The sequence below is a fragment of the Rhopilema esculentum genome, chromosome 20 (assembly GCF_057945365.1).
Source record: "Rhopilema esculentum isolate cy_ngs chromosome 20, ASM5794536v1, whole genome shotgun sequence".
NCBI classification, from domain to species: Eukaryota; Metazoa; Cnidaria; class Scyphozoa; order Rhizostomeae; family Rhizostomatidae; genus Rhopilema; species Rhopilema esculentum.
Window position 1 is genome coordinate 14,477,020 of NC_142834.1, and position 20,860 is coordinate 14,497,879.

The 20,860-nt window shown below is 36.1% G+C and overlaps 1 protein-coding gene across 2 annotated transcripts in view; it reads right to left on the reverse strand.

Moving 5' to 3' along the window:
• Positions 1-20,860, reverse strand: part of LOC135686997 (cytosolic carboxypeptidase 1) — a 40,138-nt gene that overhangs the window by 7,441 nt on the left and 11,837 nt on the right. Inside the window, exons 1-17 of one of the 2 annotated variants that reach the window (XM_089114618.1) lie at positions 18,571-19,869; positions 16,304-16,459; positions 14,598-14,729; positions 12,169-12,262; positions 11,261-11,298; positions 10,811-10,957; positions 10,127-10,201; positions 9,325-9,534; positions 8,799-8,968; positions 7,668-7,915; positions 5,924-6,403; positions 3,452-3,634; positions 2,733-2,823; positions 2,194-2,271; positions 1,610-1,688; positions 749-975; positions 212-362 (exon numbers count right to left, since the gene is read on the reverse strand). In XM_089114618.1, coding sequence (XP_088970744.1) covers positions 212-362; positions 749-975; positions 1,610-1,688; positions 2,194-2,271; positions 2,733-2,823; positions 3,452-3,634; positions 5,924-6,403; positions 7,668-7,915; positions 8,799-8,968; positions 9,325-9,534; positions 10,127-10,201; positions 10,811-10,957; positions 11,261-11,298; positions 12,169-12,262; positions 14,598-14,729; positions 16,304-16,316 — 2,416 coding nt within the window. In that variant the 5' untranslated portion in view covers positions 16,317-16,459; positions 18,571-19,869. Of the gene's footprint in view, positions 1-211; positions 363-748; positions 976-1,609; positions 1,689-2,193; positions 2,272-2,732; positions 2,824-3,451; positions 3,635-5,923; positions 6,404-7,667; positions 7,916-8,798; positions 8,969-9,324; positions 9,535-10,126; positions 10,202-10,810; positions 10,958-11,260; positions 11,299-12,168; positions 12,263-14,597; positions 14,730-16,303; positions 16,460-18,570; positions 19,870-20,860 lie in introns of those variants that run through there. The other variant, XM_089114617.1, reaches the window with a different exon arrangement.

Below are 20,860 nucleotides of genomic sequence, written 5' to 3' on the forward strand. Positions count from 1 at the left end.
TCAACCGAGACGAGTTGGGACTTGTTCGGATAGTGAAAACATTATGGAAACTAAAGCTTGGTTCCCATAAAACCGTGAGAGTCTGGAGCGGGTCGTCGACCCCTTCATCCATGAGACACAGACGTAATAGCCAAGTTAAACCGTACTTAAGCTTGATAAGAACAGAAAAGAACATTTGTATGTTATATTACAGCTGGATCCAGTCACTTACGAAATGCAATAATGCTTTGCGGGTCGTCAGTTTTTGGCCGTTCGGTGATCGTTAGAATATCACATTCATTCCCATGAGACGTGAAGCAGAGAATCTGGTTATGGTAGTATACGTTGGTGGCAAGGCTTGCTTCCAGCTTGGAAATGTGGGCCTAAAACGTGACAATTATAACAGAATTCTGCAGTATGACGTCATAAAAACTATTCTAAGCATTTTTTCTTTTGATCACACAACCTAAAAACTGATTTCACAAAGTTAGGCAATCAAAAACAAATCTATTCAGAACTTGTTTTGTTATAAACTTTATCACGGTTAATATCCAATGATTAACACCATAGAAAAAAGTTTCAAGCAGTTTGTCAAAAGTTCAAGCTATTCCGAACTGTAATCCACTCTCCATTCAAATTCGTTCGAAGAGCTTCTTGTTCAAAAGGACAAACTCCTCCAGAGGACAAACTTTTAAAACAGGAAAAACTGGCAGAAAATAGGCCCTACAAGATAGGCTTGAAAAGTTAGGATTTTATAAGAAAATCTTACCTTCAGCATCGAATAGGTATATGGATAATGATAGGCCAAATAGCAAACGTCGTCAGCATGCGGGAATCTAATCGTGAATGTCGTTGTAAAATAATACTTATTTCCAGAAAGGCCATCTATCTTCCGCAAGTAGAAATTTTTGTAATAACAAACATTTGAGCCAGTTCTCTCCCATCCAGGCTGGCCATCTTCTGCTTCTTTTGTAGAGTACATTACGGGTTGCATTCCTAAATCAATAAAAATCAATAAAAACGAGTTGCGAAAATCGCATGGGTATTCAAGTATTTCAAAAATGGAGACAATTTAATTGCTGTCCAAACAGCTCATTTGAGAGCAACCTAATAAGAACTTTGTCCCGATTAATTTCGATGGTCATCTTTATTCCCAGTGGGCGAATCTCACAAGTGCTTTTGTTACATGTTCCAATCAGCGATCATTTCCTTTGATGTTCTTAAGAGTGCATCAACAGAACAATAACACAAATACTGAAAGAAAATTTGAGCGATTAATTCCAGACAAATGTCGCTTGCTCTAACAACCGACCTATCAGATCACGTTTTCGAATCCCAACCTAGAGCCGCATCACTCATACACACCGTCCAGGCGTCCACCCCATCCCTCCTACCCCCCGGTTTTACTATCACTAGCATCAATTCATTCTAGCATGTTAGCAGTTCCTTTTCTTTCACAGGAATCTAAAACAGCCAGCAAAAAGGATTTTTCGAAAAGGCTCTTTCTAAAGTGGATTCCAAAAATACTTCTGCAAAATTTTACGAATCATGATTTTGGCTTAAAAATTTGGCCACGTTTTGCAGATCTAAATAGACAACTTATTGAAAATAATATTTTCGAGAAACTCACCAAAATTAAACTGACTATTGAATTTCTCGCAGTTGATAATGTTGAACCTATAGGGAACATCTGCCTCCATATTTGAAACCTGGCGAGCAAATAAGTATAGTGTTATGTAAAGTGTTGTGAAGTGTTATGTTTATTGCAAATCAACTTTCTAAGAATTCTAGGGAAGTATTTTCTTTAAAACATTGAGTCGTGATAAACGAGAGGGTATAACCAAAGTTTTATCAACGATCAATCGTATACAACGGTTGCCGAAATCACATGGAACTAAAGTGATCATGCCGGAATTGACTTTGACGCGATGCCTTTAAATTCTCTTTGATCAGCTTGGTAAAAAGTAAAAGCCGTTTTACGTGGTTGATGAATTCAGAGGACAAGGATGGTTTTATGAATTGACAACATTACGAATTCAGACCCACTATTTTCCTAGTGATAAACAACAAAACTACACAAAAATTCAATTTCAAGTTCGTCAAATAACAAGCATGCTTACATTTTGTTAAGAACTTAGAGTAAGTTTTATCTAGCAGTAGCAGTTAAGACTTTGGGCCTTCTAGACTTAAATCTAAAAAACATTGTTACCATACCTCGAAATAAAACCATTGGCAGTGGTGATCTGAATTGGTGTCTGCGTTGAGGATCAAATCGTATTCAAATGGCCTAATCTGCAAATTCAAAACGAGTAATTAAACAAGACGAAAGTGGAAATCATCCGACTTAAAACCCTCTTCTTGCTTCAGTATTAGGTGGTAGAGGGGGAGGCTAACACTGAAAGTTCAGATTTGCCTTTCAAAGAACCTTCCCGAAAACAATGTATCATTAAGAACGTTTTATGGGCCTCAAGACTCGATTTCTGCATTCCTATACAAGGGCAATAATTGATCTATTTGGTTCTAAATTTATAAGGATAGGCCTTGTGTTTCAATTCTACGAGTCCACTTCTGTTTGGAACTGTATGCTGGGAAAATAAGTAGTTAGAAGAGTGATAATAGCAAAAAAGAAGGATAATTCATTTGTTCAACCAGTGTCCAAACTCAATACCCGTAGATCAAAATGTGGCCGTAAATTGAATTGATAGATATACAAACTAAGCACCCACCAAATACTGAAGCAACAGCTGACTTACTTGTATGGCCTTCCTCAGATTGCCAGATTCAAAACGAGACTCAAACTGAAGCGAGGGAACTGACAGTGTGTCTTCGTTGACGTTTGAAATACTGGAAAATAATGGCGATGCAGTTAAATTGTGGAGATAAGGCATATATGGCAAGACCTTGACTTCCGATGCTCCGAGTATACTTAAATCATACACAGCATGAATTATATGTACACACGTGAATGACTATGAGCACAGTCGATGGACAGTTTCCAAAAATGGTTAAAATTTGTAAAAAAATTTTCAGGTAGCACTCTTTTGAAAGCTAAAAAGATAAGACTTCTCACTACTCAGGGAAAAATGAAAGCAACATAGAAAAAGTAATGCCAATTTGTGACACTAAGGCGCATTTTCTACTGCCAGAATCATTAGGGATGCAAGTGTTTGGATGGGAAACATCGGGGTGCAAGAATGTCCCACGTATTCAAGCTTAAAAAGCAACGATGTCATGTTTATAGGACGTTGACAAAAATACCTTTAATGAGCAGGGGCAAATTGAGAAGCTACAGAAAAGCTACACAATATTTTTCAACAAAGTCCTACAATATCGAAGAAGAGTGGCGAGTCCTCATAAAACATAAGGTTTTCCAACCTTCTCTCCACTAAAAGACAACACGAAGCAAGAGCTCTGACAAGCGAATAACAGTCGCGTTAATATAAATGAAAAATTATAATGGCTTTCAACTTACTTGGTTGACGACCTCTTGCTGGTCAGACCTATCCTCTTTGGCGAGAGCAAATACGTGCTGGCAATGGATTGCTTGGATGAACCTTTTAGGCCGTCGCAAACCAAGTCATCGAGATCAAACACAACACGGTTTATGAGCTTCTCTGGGCAAATGAATCGATAGAAGTCGTGAAATATCATCACCCTGAAGGTAAAACAAATCAGTAGAATCACTGGAGTTTAATATGAAATAAATTTAGAATTGCATGAGCGTAAAATGAATCAATCTGGGTTGAGATTTATAAACTAGGAAGCACATTTTGATCATGTAAACATTATTTACGTGAAGAAAACCTAACATAATTCAAAAATCAAAATAGATTCATCCGGATTGGGTTTCGGAAACACGGAAGTGTATCTGTGATCATTTAAACATAAAAATGGCTACATTTTGTTTGGATTGCAGTCTAAAATCTCTCACAAATGGAATGGACTAAAGTAGACTCAAACACTACAAAGCTTCATGTTAAATTGACATGAATCCCGTCTCGTGCCTCATAAACCCCAGATCCTGCAGAAATTCATCACTGTTCCATTCATTTTAATAAGTAGTTTTTTGGTGAGACCGCCAAGACGGGTTCTTGCAAGAAGCCCCTAGTCCGAGGCTTGAGTACCCAGGGCCACCAGGAGGGGGGAGCCTAAGAACACGTCTTATTGGCCTGTTCGTATCATACCGGATTTATTTTCTATCGGATTCACAGACCCAACCCAACACCAATATCAAGGCTCTTCGCATGATATAGGAGTTATTTTGTATCAGATTCATATCTTTCTACGCGGTGATGCTACCCTTCAAACGTCTCCCAAAAATCCATCGTCTTTAAGCCGTAGAATTGCAATGTCGTCTTTTCAAAATCGAGGTCCGGAGCAAAACATTATCGGATCCGTGCATTCACAGAACCATACAACATTCGAATGATTGGATCCGAAAGAACGATCTAGAGCATACCGGTTTCATGCCTATCCGATGTGATAAGTGATCCGATAAGAAATTAATCCGGTAACATGTGAATAGGGTCGTAAAAAAACTAACCAACAAAAAAAGCAAATATAAAGGGTTAGGAATAAGATGGATAAAATTTGGCAGGAAACGATTGTCGATTGGGTTTCTGTACAAAGTTTGAGCTTCTTGGAAATCCAGCCAAGGTATCGTATTGAGATATTTTGAAGAAACTTGATGAGTACTGAGGTCTGGACCCTAGTCATTATCACGTGACCCCTTTCGTTGTATAAAGGGCTAAGCAAGTTTCCCGTTTTCGTTTCGTTCGGAGTTCATCTTTCAGCTGTAATTTAATACGATATTTATACGTTATTTTGGGATCTGTTTTAGTAAATATATACCATTATGTTTCGCATATAGTTTCAAAACGTTTGCCTCTTTCTGTGTTTCACAGAAATATTCAATCCTTCGGCTTTCCTATATCAACACCGAATTTTCATGTGTAAAACAGTATGTAATGCAATCACAGTTGTTGAAGAAAGGAGTCATTTTCGATAAACACGCTGGATGAGCATGAATAGCCTTCCAATTTATGATCAAAACTTGAATGGATTATGTTATCAAATTCAATATGCATCGATTTAGGTTAAATGGCTTAAATAAGTGTTTATCTAATTTTCAAACAACCAAAAGTGATGCTTTTCAGTATTTTGTGGCAAAATTTGCATAGGTGTGTCGGCCCGATGGGCAATAGCTTTGACTCCAATCTCCAGCCCTCGAAACAATTCGCGGTGAAACGCAAGCGAACAAGCTCGCTCAAAAAATCATCTTTAAAATTAATGTGGAACAGTATAGGAAATATTTACAGATGATTGGAAATGCAAAGGGCAAAGTTCAAATGTATGCTCAATTACTGCAAGGAAAGGACCAATAAAGTGAGTCAAATTAATAGACACAGCATAGCAAAGCATGGATTAGCATAGCATAGCATAGCATAGCATAGCATAGCATAGCATAGCATAGCATAGCATAGCATAGCATAGCATAGCATAGCATAGCATAGCATAGCATAGCATAGCATAGCATAGCATAGCATAGCAAAGCATAGCAAAGAATAGCAAAGCATAGCAAAGCATAGCAAAGCATAGCATAGCATAGCATAGCATAGCATAGCATAGCATAGCATAGCATAGCATAGCATAGCATAGCATAGCATAGCATAGCATAGCAAAGCATAGCAAAGCATAGCAAAGCATAGCAAAGCATAGCAAAGCATAGCATAGCAAAGCAAAGCATAGCATAGCATAGCATAGCATAGCATAGCATAGCATAGCATAGCATAGCATAGCATAGCAAAGCATAGCATAGCATAGCATAGCATAGCATAGCATAGCATAGCATAGCATAGCAAAGCAAACCACAGCATAGCATGGCAGAGCATAGCATTACAAACATTTGGCGTTGGTAAAAGATCCTCAACCAAAAGGAACTCACCTGTGAATACCAACTCTCTTCTCAAGTAACGGCTCCGGGTCCACCACAGGATGATGCCCATACACGCTTGGGGAGGCCTCTTTTACAAAGGGTAACAGGTGTTTTCTTTCAAACGAAAACCCTTCAAGCGAATGTTGACGCTGTAAATCGACGGCCGACAATGCATCGACATCACTGCGAGACTTTTCGCATCGAGAAATTTCAGACTTGGGTAAGTCTTCGGCGTCTGTATCCAAACATTTGGCTTTCGCCGCATACTTGTTGCTTAAATAGTCTTTTAATGCCGGGGACGAGCTGGAGTTGCTATGCAATCGCATGCCTGTTACCAGGAAGTCAATGCCGTCAAGATTCCCAGAAGTCCGCTGGCATGGAATCGAGGGCATACTTGGAGTCTTGGTTCTCCCTGGCGACATCATCGGTGATTCAGGTGCAAAGCCCCCTGGCTCAAACAGTGTCGTTGTTGTGGTTATTTCAACCTCACTGTAAAGATGAAAATCGACATTGGCAAGGGTTGCGAGTAGTAAGAAAAGCAGAGTCTATATTGGGTGATAGGAGATGCTCTGAAATGAGTGAAATGAGGTTGCTCTGAAAAGGGTGAAACGAGGTTGCTCTGAAAAGGGTGAAACCAGGTTGCTCTGAAAAGGGCGAAATGAGGGGAGCTGTCTAGTTTCCAAACTGCTTGACCTTATGACGTAATTAGTTTACCCTAAACCTAACCCTAACCCTAAACTTAAACCTAACCCTAACCCTAACATTAACCCTTACACTAACCCTGACCCTTTACTTGAAAAAATTAATCATACTAATTTATGGCTATTAATCATGCTTATTTATGACTATCAGGTCGAGCAGTATGGAAACTAGACAATTCCGAAACGAGGTTGCTCTGAAAAGAGTGAAACGAGGTTACTCTGAAAAAGTCTGTTATGACCTAGGCAGGACAACCCTCGTCAATCTTTTCCTTTAGATGCGCAGTTTATGAACAGATTTTGTATAGCTATACGACAAAATATCATACTTATCCTAAAAAATTTAATGGCGGATGGTACGTTAACGAGGATCTCAAAGGGTTATTAACAATGTACCTCCCCCTCCAGATTTTTCAGTAAGCAAAAAAGTATCCTTTTTCAGAAAGTGCTATTTTAGAATCATAACCGATTCTTTGCTTTTGGAAATGCCATTTAAAACTGGCAAAGCTGAAAATTTCAAGCTGGTCTTTTTAATACTAACAGATTCATGTAAATTTATCAAAATACCAACCATAAATAACAACCTGTTTTTACCCGATTCGTAAGTAAATATCATGCGTGTGTCACTTTATCTTAATTCGAATTTTTTTTTAAAAAACAGCTTTTAATAATCCAAAATAAGAGAAGCTAATAAATTTCGAAAACATTTACAATATAAAATATAATCAATTTAATGGTAACTAAAATGCGACACAATTTTAACAATACTTATTCATGAATTTTTTTATTTATTTATTTATTTTAATCGATGTTTTGTTTTTCAAATTGACAAGTATTGCAGCTATATCTCCACCCCATTGTTTTACCAATCTCTTAAAAATGTGTATATTTTCAGTATGTTTATATGTTCATATGTGTATATTTATTCGGGAGTCCATTCCATATCCGAGGCCACAAGGCCCCAATGCTATTAGTACCAAAGTTCGTTTTCTTAGGTCTATCATAGTTTTTAAAGCGCAAATTATCAAAAAGAAGGATAGAATATCAAGACTTACTTATCTGAATCGCTTGAAAAAACAATGTTTTTGTTCTCGCTTCGTCTTTCTGACAGAATACTGTTACTGTCCAAGCTCGTTGACTTTTTGATTGGCGAATAGCTTCGCCGAGAAGAGATTTGATTAAACGACGAAAAGTCGTTAGAGCCGAAGAAACTTGCTGGACTCTCCATCGTCGCGGTCGGAATTCTAATCAGAGAATCGTTTGCAAAATGTTCATCGACGGTGTACTCGGCACTCGGATCAACCTGTTGAGGAAAATAAGAATTCAGAAAGGCATCCTTCAAAGTAATGAAATGGTTAATTGGTTAGAGGGCATTATTGCAGTGCTGAAGGATTTGGGCGAAATGAAACACGTAGCGGGGCAAGTTCACTTAGGACAGGGCAAAAAAACTAATTTACAATGTTAATTTATAATTTACTTTGACAATTGTTGGGAGCATTGTCTGTGAGCCTGTAGATGCTCTAATTTTTTATTCAAAAAGAGGTTCATTGAATCAAAACTGCGGTTAAAAAACAGACTTGAAAATCAGGCATGAAAATCTGGTCAGAAATTTTATTCGCTGCATAACTTTATCTTTTGGAGGCGCACAAGAAATCTAAAAATATTTATTTCCAATCTCAGCAAATATGTCATAGATTTAAATGATTCTGCAGGTTTAAAGGTCTGCTTATGTAGATTCCGAATGTATTTTGTGACATAATCATTCAGAAACTCTGCCACGGTACACTAGTGTGCCGTTAGGTATTGGCTAGTGTGCCGTGGCAAACTTCTTCGATTTCACCTAATTCGTCTGAAAACAGGCCCATGATTCGCAATGAATGAATAGAAATATTTTATCTAATTATAAAACACTTTTTGTTTATGTAGATTTGATTCCTATTCAAGATACTACGATGAGAACGACTTTATAATATGGCCACAGAGTTAATTTTTTAACATTTTTTATAGGTGGCGTGACTCGCGTTTTTTTCAATGAAAAAGTGTACCATGGACAAAAAAGATTGACAAACAATGCTCTACTTGGTATACTGCCAAAATTAATTTTTCAATTTACTATTGGCTGTTTCTGCTAGGGCAAAAGAGAAGAACTTCGCATAAAAGGAGAGAAAATCACAACTAAAACGTACCGCGAAATCAAACATTTCTTTAATAAATTCTTCATACATTGCCAAGTCAGTTCGTTGTCTTTTTGGGTCACCCCCCAAACAAGTTTCCTTGTCGAAGTCATCTTTTGTCATCTGTACTTCGTCATCAACATTTGCATCATCATTATCTTCGACATCAATTTGAAAATCAGCTGCATAAGAATGAACATATATAAAAATTTGTATATAAACATAACATAACATGACATGACATGACATAACATGACATGACATGACATGACATAACATAAAATAACAAAACATAACATGACATGACATGACATGACATGACATGACATGACATGACATAACATGACATGTCATGACATAATCATATAAGCACAAAATATTACAATAGCATCAGAAATTCAGTGGTTTCTCAAACGAAGGTCCTCTTACCGTACTATCTTGAAATTTTCCAGCACCAATGGCTTAATTGGATATAGTGAAAAAGCATTGTATAATACCATACTCTCCCGAAAGTTAACAAAGTCAAAGGACAACTAACCTGTAGCTTTGAAAGTACAAATGTCTTCTTCGGAACTCTCGGTTACGCCCGTATCATCCTCTGAGTTCTCAGTACTGCTTCCGGTTTCAAGAGGGGACCGGACGCGGTAACTGAAAATGCTTAGGTTGCTGCGCAGAGGAAGGTAAGGCCTAGCGAAGCACCGCCGAAGAATCAATATGATCAGCTTGATCATTCCATCTAGCTCTTTACCTGTGAAGGAGCAACAGAAAAAATAATTGACAACAACATCACAAGGAATCTGAGAATGATAGCGAGCAAAATTCTTGGTTGAAGTATACCCAGAAGTGGTAAACACCTATTGCAAAAGCATCCGCAAGCTTGGAAAGAGACAATTAAGTTTAGCTTAAAACAAGATTGATAAACTATTAATAGTAAGTTGAGGGGGCTGGGGGGGGGGGGGGGGTGGGGTAAAACTAAGAAGATTGTTCTAGAAGAGGGAAGTTGTTTTAAAAGAGACTGGTTCTGAGATTGATAAAAGACTAGGTCAGATTTGTAAAGAAAAGATCGAAATTGTGATTGTTTGAAGTGTCTTGTGTGTCGATTAACTTCAGGGGTGCAAGCATGGCAGTGAGGAGTGCCGCACACTTTATTTCATAAATATCATGAAGCAGTGGTATATTTTTCAAAGAGATCGTAAACATACATTCTAACCCTTCCATTGCAATGTTGTAAAGAACTTTCATGCCAAGGGGTGCAAGCATGGCAGTGAGGAGTGCCGCACACTTTATTTCATAAATATCATGAAGCAGTGGTATATTTTTCAAAGAGATCGTAAACATACATTCTAACCCTTCCATTGCAATGTTGTAAAGAACTTTCATGCCATCAATCTGAGCCAGTGCCTTCCTTCCACTGTCTGAGAATTGAGAACAATTCCGAAATAAAAATTTTGGTAGGGTGATTATTGAAGCATAGGGAAGCAAAGCAATGAGAAATGAATAGTTAAAATCGACAAGCATTGCTCCATACCACAAAGTAGGACGTACGGTTTTTCACCGATTATCGATATCTTGAAGATAAACTTCTTCAAACTACACTTTGTCACAAGCCACGCCTTCGCATCCTCCCTTAGTATATACATACTTCTATTATCTAATGTTTTGGTTATTTCTCTCTGGTATTTAAATGTCCTGCTGTGGTTATCAGAATTATGCCATTTAATAAGTAATAGACTTATAAATATGTCCATGTACCTAATTTAGGAATGTATCACAAACTCAAGAAATAAAAATTGATCGAATTGATTAGTGATTAGTCGCTAGGACAACGTGGCATATTGATCGGGATGGAGCGCTCGGAGTGAACGGGGTGATAGAAGTGATAGGGGTGATCGAGGTGATAGGAATAATAGAAGTGATCGTAGTGATTGAAGTGATTTGAATGACTGATTTATTGATGGGTTGATAGATGTTATGTTACTTTCACAAAGATATATCCTTAAACAACAAACCCCGGCTCAACTTACTTATCATGATGATGTTCTTTAGAACAGTTAAGATGCTTTTCCGCAAGGTCGTCTGTCTATGCCTGTGATCAGTGCGATGCCAATCTACAAACATGTTGAGAAGGAGAGGAACTGCGCCTTGGAGTACCGCTCTTCTTGCTCCAATCTCTAAAAAAATGGTTCATCAGTTCCAGAGTGGAGGAGAAATAGCCTCACAAACAGCTGATATTTTATCTACTAAAATCGAGTATTTTCACAACACCAATCAGTCTATAAAAGTTGGGATGACATCTAGCACCAGATTATGTTTTGTGCCCAAAGGCAGATCCAAAGATGTACATTTAGAGGACTAAAAAAACCTTGATTACAACATTTAACTATATAAAATATTTATTTTCAAGTTTTGTTCACAAAATAACCCTCGATATCTATCATACTTTGTTAAGAAGTAAGGAAGTATGTCTCACTTACTTGACTTCACGAGAAGTGCCAGAATTTCCAGAATAATTCTGAAAAGGAAGTCGGGGGCCATTGGTTGCCATGCACAAACATTAAGCATCAGAACTCAGAATTAAAAACAGATACTCTATTTTACCACAAAGATTATAAAATCGGTAAACATTTGCAAGTTTAAGCACAAATAGGGGTAATATGTCGAAATTTGGCTAATTTTTTAAAACTTATTGAAACATTCTAAGTCCTAGATTAGTGGTTTATAATCGAATCGATATAATATTAATCCAGCAAAACATTAAGAATAAGATGCGATTAAATTGAATCAGCGAGTTAACATGAATATTTTTATAAAATGATGGCCCCTGAGAAGATAAGAAGCTCGAGACTATAGACTAAATCTGATAATTCAATTTATGCTCAGTCAATCTCAGCAAATATTAATTATGATGATAATAATGATACTGATACTGACATAAGGCGTTTTACTTTCAAGGAGCAAAGATTTTTAATAAATTAACAGACGAAATGAAGTATGAAACTTCAATTCTAAGACTTTTGTAAAAAATTTAACTTCGACTTTTAAGATTTCATTTCCATCATGTATATAATTTTTATTTCGGTAATCGATGTATAATTTAGACAGGTCCTTTATTGATAACATCACGTTGTTGCTGACCAAAGTTAACCTGTATAAATATGATCTTATTATTAATATTATTATTATTACTATTATTATTATTTTTAACAATGGACAAGTTGTACTAAATTTCATAAAAAATAAAAGACAACAACAAAAGTGAAGCAATAGCATAATATGGATAACTATTTGAAGAAAGAGATGTTCTAGGAACTGTGTGTGCTGCCAAGGAGATTGACACACAACACGATTGCCTAACCTTGACCATACGAAACGAAAATCTTACTTGGCGGAAAGAACGCGTTTTTGACCACAGAATGGCAATATCTTTATCAACGTTTCAATTCCACCACCTTTCACCATTATGTTGCAGTTAACAGCTGAAACAAAATAAAACTATGTTTAAAAATGTTTACGATCAAACTTTTGAAAGTGTTCGATTCTAAAGTGTTGTAAAAACATACCTGTGCACCCTTTTACTTTATAGAACAGGAAGATTCCAAGTTGAAACTCAGAGTTTCAGGCTTATGCGACCATCAAACAACAGTTTATATGTTTATATAACTTGAATAAAGCTTAGGGAGGAAAAATAAACCTCTTATGTAATACCGTATTGTGAAATTCATTAGTTGGAGAAATTGAGTCTAAATTCCAAATAGTTGGTAAATGTCACATGACAAAAGATATAGCCAATAATCGTGGCTAAAAGGCTACTAGACTGGACGAGAATCCGTTTAAATTTCAGCAGGGCATTTTGTACCCCCTAATGATAATAAAAAAAACTTCCTTGAAGCAATGTTGGTTACTTGGACAATGCATGTGTTCCAGTAATCGGAATGAAATACACATATCAACATTGCATGTTTGGGTAATGAGGGAATTTTCTCAAAAGACTATAATTTGGCAAGTCAGTCCAATAACGCATGGCCCCGATTATAGCTTTGATGTTGAAAGTCTTGTGAGGTATTTGGTATAAAGAATTTAATTTGAGATGTAAACCACTACGCTCATGTGCCGTATAAAACTGTCACGCAGAAGTTAATCAAGATTAAGTCTTAATATCACATCTAATCTTTATTGAAATCTTGCTCCAGTTGCGGTCGAAACGCTGATAGACTTTTCACAAGACAACTGGAAATCGCTGAGCATCCACAATAAATGTGGTCAAAGTTTTGCCTGGAAATCAACGAAGATTCCATTTCCAGATTTAATTCCATGGTAATTATTACTTTAAAAACAGTTGTCAAGATGTTGGTTTTGATTTTGACGAAAGATAACTGCAATGCAGCTGATGTTTCTGAGACAGATGAAATATTACGAAATGTCATCTAAAATCTAGTTTTAGTGCAGATGGCAAATACAACAGTTTTTTATTATGCTCTTAAATAGAATACACGAGTTTCTGAAATGATAAATGAATCTCTGATTTTGAAATAACTCTATGAAAACGAAAATCTTACACACTAGAGAGGTGTAGGTCAAACAATCCAAAAAAAATGCTTTGATGTTTAGAAAAAACCTTTAAAGTAGGATCAGGGAGGGACCTGGTTATAGAAATGACGAAAAACTTATTTTCAACACTGAAATTGTAAAGCTGAATATAGATTGCATCGTATACTTAAAATAAATTAGAATTTGCATTAAAAATTTCAGTGAAACCTGCTATAAAAGCTTTTTGATTTCTAGTTGTCATATAAACACTTATAAGTGCGGACTGACAGAAAATTCAAGTGAAACTCTGTGATACTATGGCATATGTAAATCTGCATGGAAAGTAAATTTCAAAATTAAAATATTTATTTGAGATTGGAAATTCTAGAGATGATCTTAATAGAAATCTAACAGAGATTTAGTTGAAACTCGAATGAATTTTCACAGAAAGTAGAAACAGAAAGCAAGTAATGATGGAATACGAATATACGAAGATACCAGAGGTGAAAATTACACGAGCCAATTTGTTGTTCCCTCAAAGAAAAATTGTTTAGATAAAAAACTATGTACACTGCAAATTGATAAGATTTTCCCGAACCGATTCATTCGATCAGTATTAACTTCATCTCGCTTCCGGCATTTGGACCAAGTATTTGATAACTAGATCTTTCATAAAATTTTCCCACACTTTTACAGCAATTCTCAATAACAAGCCAAAATTCCTTTAAAATAAATGACTTTTCGATTTAAATTTTCAAATGGCTCGTTTTTTCAAGTCAAACTGATGATGAATTTAGGAGTTCGTATCAACCAAAAACCGATATTGCTTGAAAATGTTTTAAAAAAGAAAAGGAAAAATTCTTTTCCCTTTGTTAAAGGCAACTTTTTAGGCCAATTATTGCTGGTTCGAGCTTCTAATTATTCGAATATTGATAACACGAGCTTTTGATATCTGGAGATTTGAAAATTCGAGCCCTTCGAAATTTGGAAATTCGATAATTTTAGTCTTTCGGTAATTCGAGATTTCGACAATACGAGCTTTCGACAACACAAAGTTTCGATTATACGAACTTTCGAACTTCTTTACGATAATTCGAATTTCGATAATTCTTTTGATAATTCGGGATTTCAAAGTTCGAGTCCTTCGAAATATCGAACCTCGATAATTTTAGTCCTTGTGTATTCAAGAAATCCCTGATAATACAAGTTTTTTCGAATATGCTTATTGTTGAAGGTTCGAGCAAGAATTAACGGTCAACTGCATTTATCAAAGAGAGAACTTACGGCTGTTTGCATAGATCTTAAGCACTTGTAGCACAGGATGCAAGACTTTGAAGTTCTGTGGGTTTTGCTTGGCGACGTTCAGGCTGACCTGTAACGCGCCCGTCATGCGCGCTTGCACTGCGAAGCGTTTGTCTGCAAAATAAAATTATGTGATGACGTCATTATGAATTCATGACTGAAAAAATAATGTCAATATATGAGAAATTAATAACAGAATCACATTTCCGGAATACTTGAACTTTTAACTCTTTCTCCAACAGAACAACAGAGTCGAATTTGGAAGGCCGGCAAAAGATACAATCGTCAGTTCCTCGATAGAGCATTGTGGGGAAAGTTCATCATCTAAATTTTACTTTTAATTTTTTTAAATTGCACCATTTCATAAATCACAAAAATAGCTAATATAAACTGTAAAATGAGCTAAACCAATGATTAACTGGAAATATTTAGCTACAAAAACTGTCAAAGCCAAAATTTAGAATAAGGTTAGCTATTGAATTCAAAGTTGTAGATGTATTTAAGAAGATACCTAGCAAATTTTACAAGTTCTATTGGCTTTTAATCAGGAACTAACTCTGAATGGAAGACCAATGTCTAAACTAACTGGCCCTTTTTGGGGATCTAATGTGATAAAATTTTAAAAACTCCAACCAAAATAGGTAAACTATGGGATAGGGCGTCGATCTGATGAATTGGGTCTTTTCGCCTACTTGAACTTGAGAGAAGATAATTCGATATAGGGCATCAGGGATTTTCAAAATCGGAAATTGTAGAGGTAAGGGTTAGCCTCAGAGGACATGGAGGCATTTTCGATAGAGAAGCATTTTTGAAGCTTTGTTTGACTGAAGCAAGAATATAACATATAATAAAACAAATATCTATTGCAATCATGACCAAAACCCTTCTTTAATAAAACTAAAAAAGAAAAAAATCACCAAACCACAATTTTGCAGTTCGTCTATTTATCATAATTCAATATGATGTCTTAAACAAAATTACTTAATCAACTAAAATTCAATAAGGCAACTTTGTAGAAAGATACTGTTCAAAATCTCTTTATTCAAAGATATGAAGATTTCATAGAAAGATATGGTTCGAAAGCTGTTTAGAACGTGAAATCCTTATGTATCCCTTGAAGCAGAAATCAATAAAATTGATGCTTTGTGGTTCAAGGTTCTCTTGACTAATCTTAAATTTGTTATCAGTGAAGATAAACGCGGCAAAACTGCAGCAACTGAAACAACACTGGATACATGGTTACTAAAAACGACAGAAATTGGATCCGGATTCATACTTTTACAACTATTTGCAACTGACTACTCAAAATTTTGCACGTTGCAGGTCCTTCATTTTTCATAAAACAGAATTAAATCCCCTGAACCAAACTTATCATGTATTTTAGTTGCCCTTGTATTCAATTTAAGCAAGGTAACCAATGAATCTCTGTCACAGAACTTCTGGTATCAATTTAACCATCCTCAAGCAAAACTAGCTTATATAACCTGACACCCTGAATTATTATTTGCCGTTACAGCATAAAACATTGCAGCAATCTTTGGTACGCAGGGGGATACCTCATCCAAAAATTCGGGATCAAACCTACCTACTTAAAACAATATATGCAATATGTGTATCCAGGCCTTTTCGTGTTTTTAACTGAGTACGTGACCGCCATGTTTCAGTGTAACAGCAACAACATCGCTTACCTTTTGTACCCATTTTCGAGAACACAATATGCAATATCAAGACAAGCTCCTCCGTAATGGCACTATCTTTGGGTGTGTCACGAGACGTCACCAAGACCAAGGTCCTGAATAATGTTTCTGGCAACTCGTGGTCTGTCAATGCGCCAATCCTCTTCCCTAAAACAAAAATTAACTAGTCAAAATAAGGTACGAAGTAGATTGAAATAGCGGGAGAGCTGGTACGGACCAAAATATGACGCAATGAGTTAGTAACAGTCACCAGTGTGGTCGAGAGATGACATCAAAAATCTATTTTATAGTCTGAACTGATACCACAGGATACGTTAAATTCTACAGCTTGGTCCAGATAAAGAGTTTGTTAAAGTGCAATTCAAGGCTTAGTTCATGCATTTGAACAAAGACAAAGTTACAATGATTTGGTGGCTAAGTCGGGTTTACTTAAGCGGTTGTATCCAGACAACTATGAAGGAATATTTCTCAGTGCTTTTTTGGATTGCACCAGGGATTGTACGGTAGAAATTCCTCAATACTTTTAATGACGTCATCAATTCGCTTTTTTGTTGAAGGCTGTGTGACACAATAAACAGCCAGCTGCACTCAAACACCACGCGCAAATTGGAAGAAACCAGAAAAAACGAGAAACTACGCCGCACATTCATAAAACATGTAGCAAACTTCTTAATATAACAGAAGTGAGGTCTAAAGCCAACTAGGTGGCATGATGGGGTGATAGGCCAGAGTGTTTTTCATTTAGACGCCCTTCTCTGGTGACATCGACAAAAGACTGGGATAGATGGATGATAGGTGTTCACACTACTCCAACAAAAACGCTATTGGTGGCCTCATTTTTGGAAAGAGGCGTTCACGAATCCTCAACAAATTGGCGTCATTATAAATGAAATTAAATACAAGTGAAAAACGTGAAAAACTTTGTTGTAACAGATACCAGTCCATTGTGAATTTTTCAATTTCAAAATTTTTTAGATTTGATGTGCTACAAAGCACGTTATTTGTTGCCGATGTTAGCGTATTTAAATGTCTCCGTTTTTGGTGTTCACACTGAAAACAACAACTACTTTACAATCTGTCAGAAAACTATAAACAAATCTACCCTTGACTAAAATTTGATTTATCCAATATTTTGAAAATCAGCAAAGATGTGGTAATAATAAACTTAGAATGCCAAACCCCTAGGCGTCGACCTGACAGTCAGAAAAATAATTATTTTCTTAAGGCTGCTTCGTTTTGAAAATGTATAAGTACCACGTATGCTACGAAGATATAAATTTCTGAAATTAGCGTTACGACCAATGCAATAATGTGATAAATATGATAACTGAAAGAAAAAAATTGCAAATTTAAGCTATTTATTCTTCAGATAATTAATTGTATAACATTTATAGAAAATAAGATAATAAATATATATGATAAATAAAAGTATAGATAAGGGAAGAAATAATAAACGAAATAACAAAGTAATTTATTGACTAGTGATAGAAAATATTTCTGAAACATTCCAAACATTTTGGAAGACCCATCATGGTGTTCAAACGACCCACTCAACATCAATACTGGGCAAATGCTAGGAGAAATGTTGGATCGTTTAAACGGGGCTTTATGTAAAACGTTGTGTTTTTAAAAAGACATATCGATTGTAGCTTTCAAGAGAAAATTTCGAGATCAGAGAAAACCTTGGAAATTTTTAGATAAATAATAAAGGAAAGAGGAATGAAGAAAAATATCCAAAACGGTATATTGAGATAACTTAGACTTTGTCTTTCAGCTGAAATAGAGTTTGATAAAGCAGAATTTCAGACAAATGAAACAAGACTAAAGAGAAATGAAAACCAAACAAAAAGCAGCTGATTTATGTATGTAACTGTTAATTTGCTACATTTCACAGTGATAGAAATATCGCTGAAAGGCTTAAGACTTCGACATACTAGCTCTAACTATCTCTAGATGCAAAATTAGATAACCAGGACGACCTATGACAAAAAATTGAAACTCGACAAATAGCAATTATTTATAGCATTCTCGCAGATATTCAGAAATATCTAAAGCTTTTGTGTTTAGACTAATTAAGTTGCTACTCTGAATTTCACTTTTAATGCTACCACCAAGCAACTAGCAATTAAAGACGGTCCTACCATCAGGTGTTTACAGTTTTGTCTAGATATGGCAATCGTAAGAGCTGCCAATACAATCTTCATATAAACAATATTTAATCATTTTGATAAAACTTTTTCGGCTTAAGATCAACATACCTCTTCGATACCTTATTCTGATACTCGCCTAACCCAACGCAACTAGCATCACGCCTGCTCTCGGAGCAACCTTGTTTAAAATCTCACACGAGAGCCTAATTCAGAATTCTCTTTCTTCTGAATAATTAATTTGTAATGAGTTTTAACAACAATAATGCGATGGGTTTTCAGACTGATAGCCTAAAATTTGCTTCTTTCATTCTTTGAGAGCAGACAGCTGGCAAGAACAAGCTTTTTGTTTAAAGTACAGACAACGGGATTCGCATTTAAAAAATGCAGAAGACGTTCCCAATTTTGCTGCCAGAATAAAATTGTTCTTCCTAAAATACTGGCATTCGTGCGAATATGCCCAATTCACAAAATATTTTCTCTAGGATTAAAAACCGATCTGTTCACAAAAATCGTACGAACACATTGAAAAAGAGTGCGAGAATTTCGAAGCGTTTCCTCGCCCTACTTGATGAGGACTACATGCTACGACCAATGTTTCGGCGCTTCTATATCATTGGCTACGACCTAATCTTGAGACGTGGTAACGTTGTGGTAGGCTGGCAAGAAATGTTTCAAAGGCAATTTTTTTCGCGCTCTGGACTTATATTACTTCTAAAAACAGCACCTTATGCCCAGGCACCGCGCAGCCATTGGGCTAGAAAGGGCTATGGCCCACCCCTTTTTTGCAATAATAGGCTAGAAAATTTTTTTGAAGGTTTACTCTAACGCAACTTTGGGTAGTTTACTCCTATGTAGTAGCACTTCTCATTGACTGGGAGCCATTTTTGTTCTTTTTCTAGGTGTTTCATCTTGTTTAATGATCTCATGTATTTTCCAACTTGGTTAGCTTGGCTTTTTATTACCCTCGAGCTAATTCTATCTATTTTTATAGTTATTGATATCTTCTCTGAACCAAACTGTTTATAATAATTCAATAGAAATAAGCAAGCATTTTCTAAAAGGGGTGTTTTTCGGCGTTCAAGGGGGCGTCGCCTCAAAAAATTTTCTGTCACACCCATTTCAGCCCCTCCACTTTTAGAGTGGTGCGCGGTCCCTGCTTATGCCTACCTTGTAACAAAACCATAATAAAAAAACTCCCTGTGCACCGATACATCTTAAAAGACAATGATCCAAGCAGCCATTGGCGGCGCCAGCCACTACCGTAGTAAAAAGTGTTTAGGCTATGCCACTTGTCTGTAAGAAAATGCCTTTTTACCAACAAGGAACGCCAGTTTTACAAAAAAGAATGCCAAAGACTAACTTTTGGTTTGCTTTAAAGCAGTATTGAACAATAGAATCACATTAAAAAATATTTTTCCTTCGAAGTCAGACGAAAAACAAAATCGATACTAACAATCTTTTGGTGGTACAAAACTTGTAAATGGCTTTGAAAAAAGCAAACATTTAGTAAACTAAAGCTTTTCGTCTGACACTCTTCAGAGTTTTAAAAGGCCGGAACATAGATCGAAAACTCTACGCTAAGAAATATATATACCCAGTTGTGGATCGAAATAGGCCAATCAGAAACACGAGCACATGACTGTAAAGGTTGACCAATCAGTGCCGCTTGCCTATTAGAATGTTACCAGTGGAGTCCTAAGGTGAAAACGAACTCCTTTTGTCTACACAGTAGCGGTTTTTTCGTGCTTATGTAGATAGATTCTAAAACTGCTAGGTGGAACGACGATCGGGCTTTACCAAAATCGATACTGTACAAGTTTCCCCTACAGTCCCCTAGTTGTCCTTAATCCTAAATATGGTTAGATGATAACCGCCGATGGTCTAGAGTTGATTTGTTGCTAAAGCATTTGAACTGAGAAAAACTGGAATCCTGAACGATGCTTCTCAGATTGAAATACGTCCAAAAAATGTTAACCAATCAAGTTACTTTGAAACCATGCGTATATTTTGAAGGAAAAACTTAAAGCATTTTACGAAACAACCACTCTAAGGAAATCACACGGTCAAATTGTAATTCTTTTACTCTGGTCTACCAATACGAATAGTTAACCAGCAAATAAAGCTGTACAAACGAATTCAGATACATTTATGATCTATTTTTCGTAAGACGTAAATTATTTTTTATAATAAAGGAAAAAGCAGAATAGTTAGAAGGGCTTCAAAAAAGATTTTTCTTCCTGGCACCAAAATAAAAAAAATCCAAAATTTCCTGCGAAGCTTCGACAAAGTTTCCAGCCACTGAAAGTGATATTTTGAGTTGCTTGATTTGTTTAAACATTTGTCCTAAAAATAAACTATCATACTAAAAAAGAACTAATTGTTGTTCCTCGATTTTTGA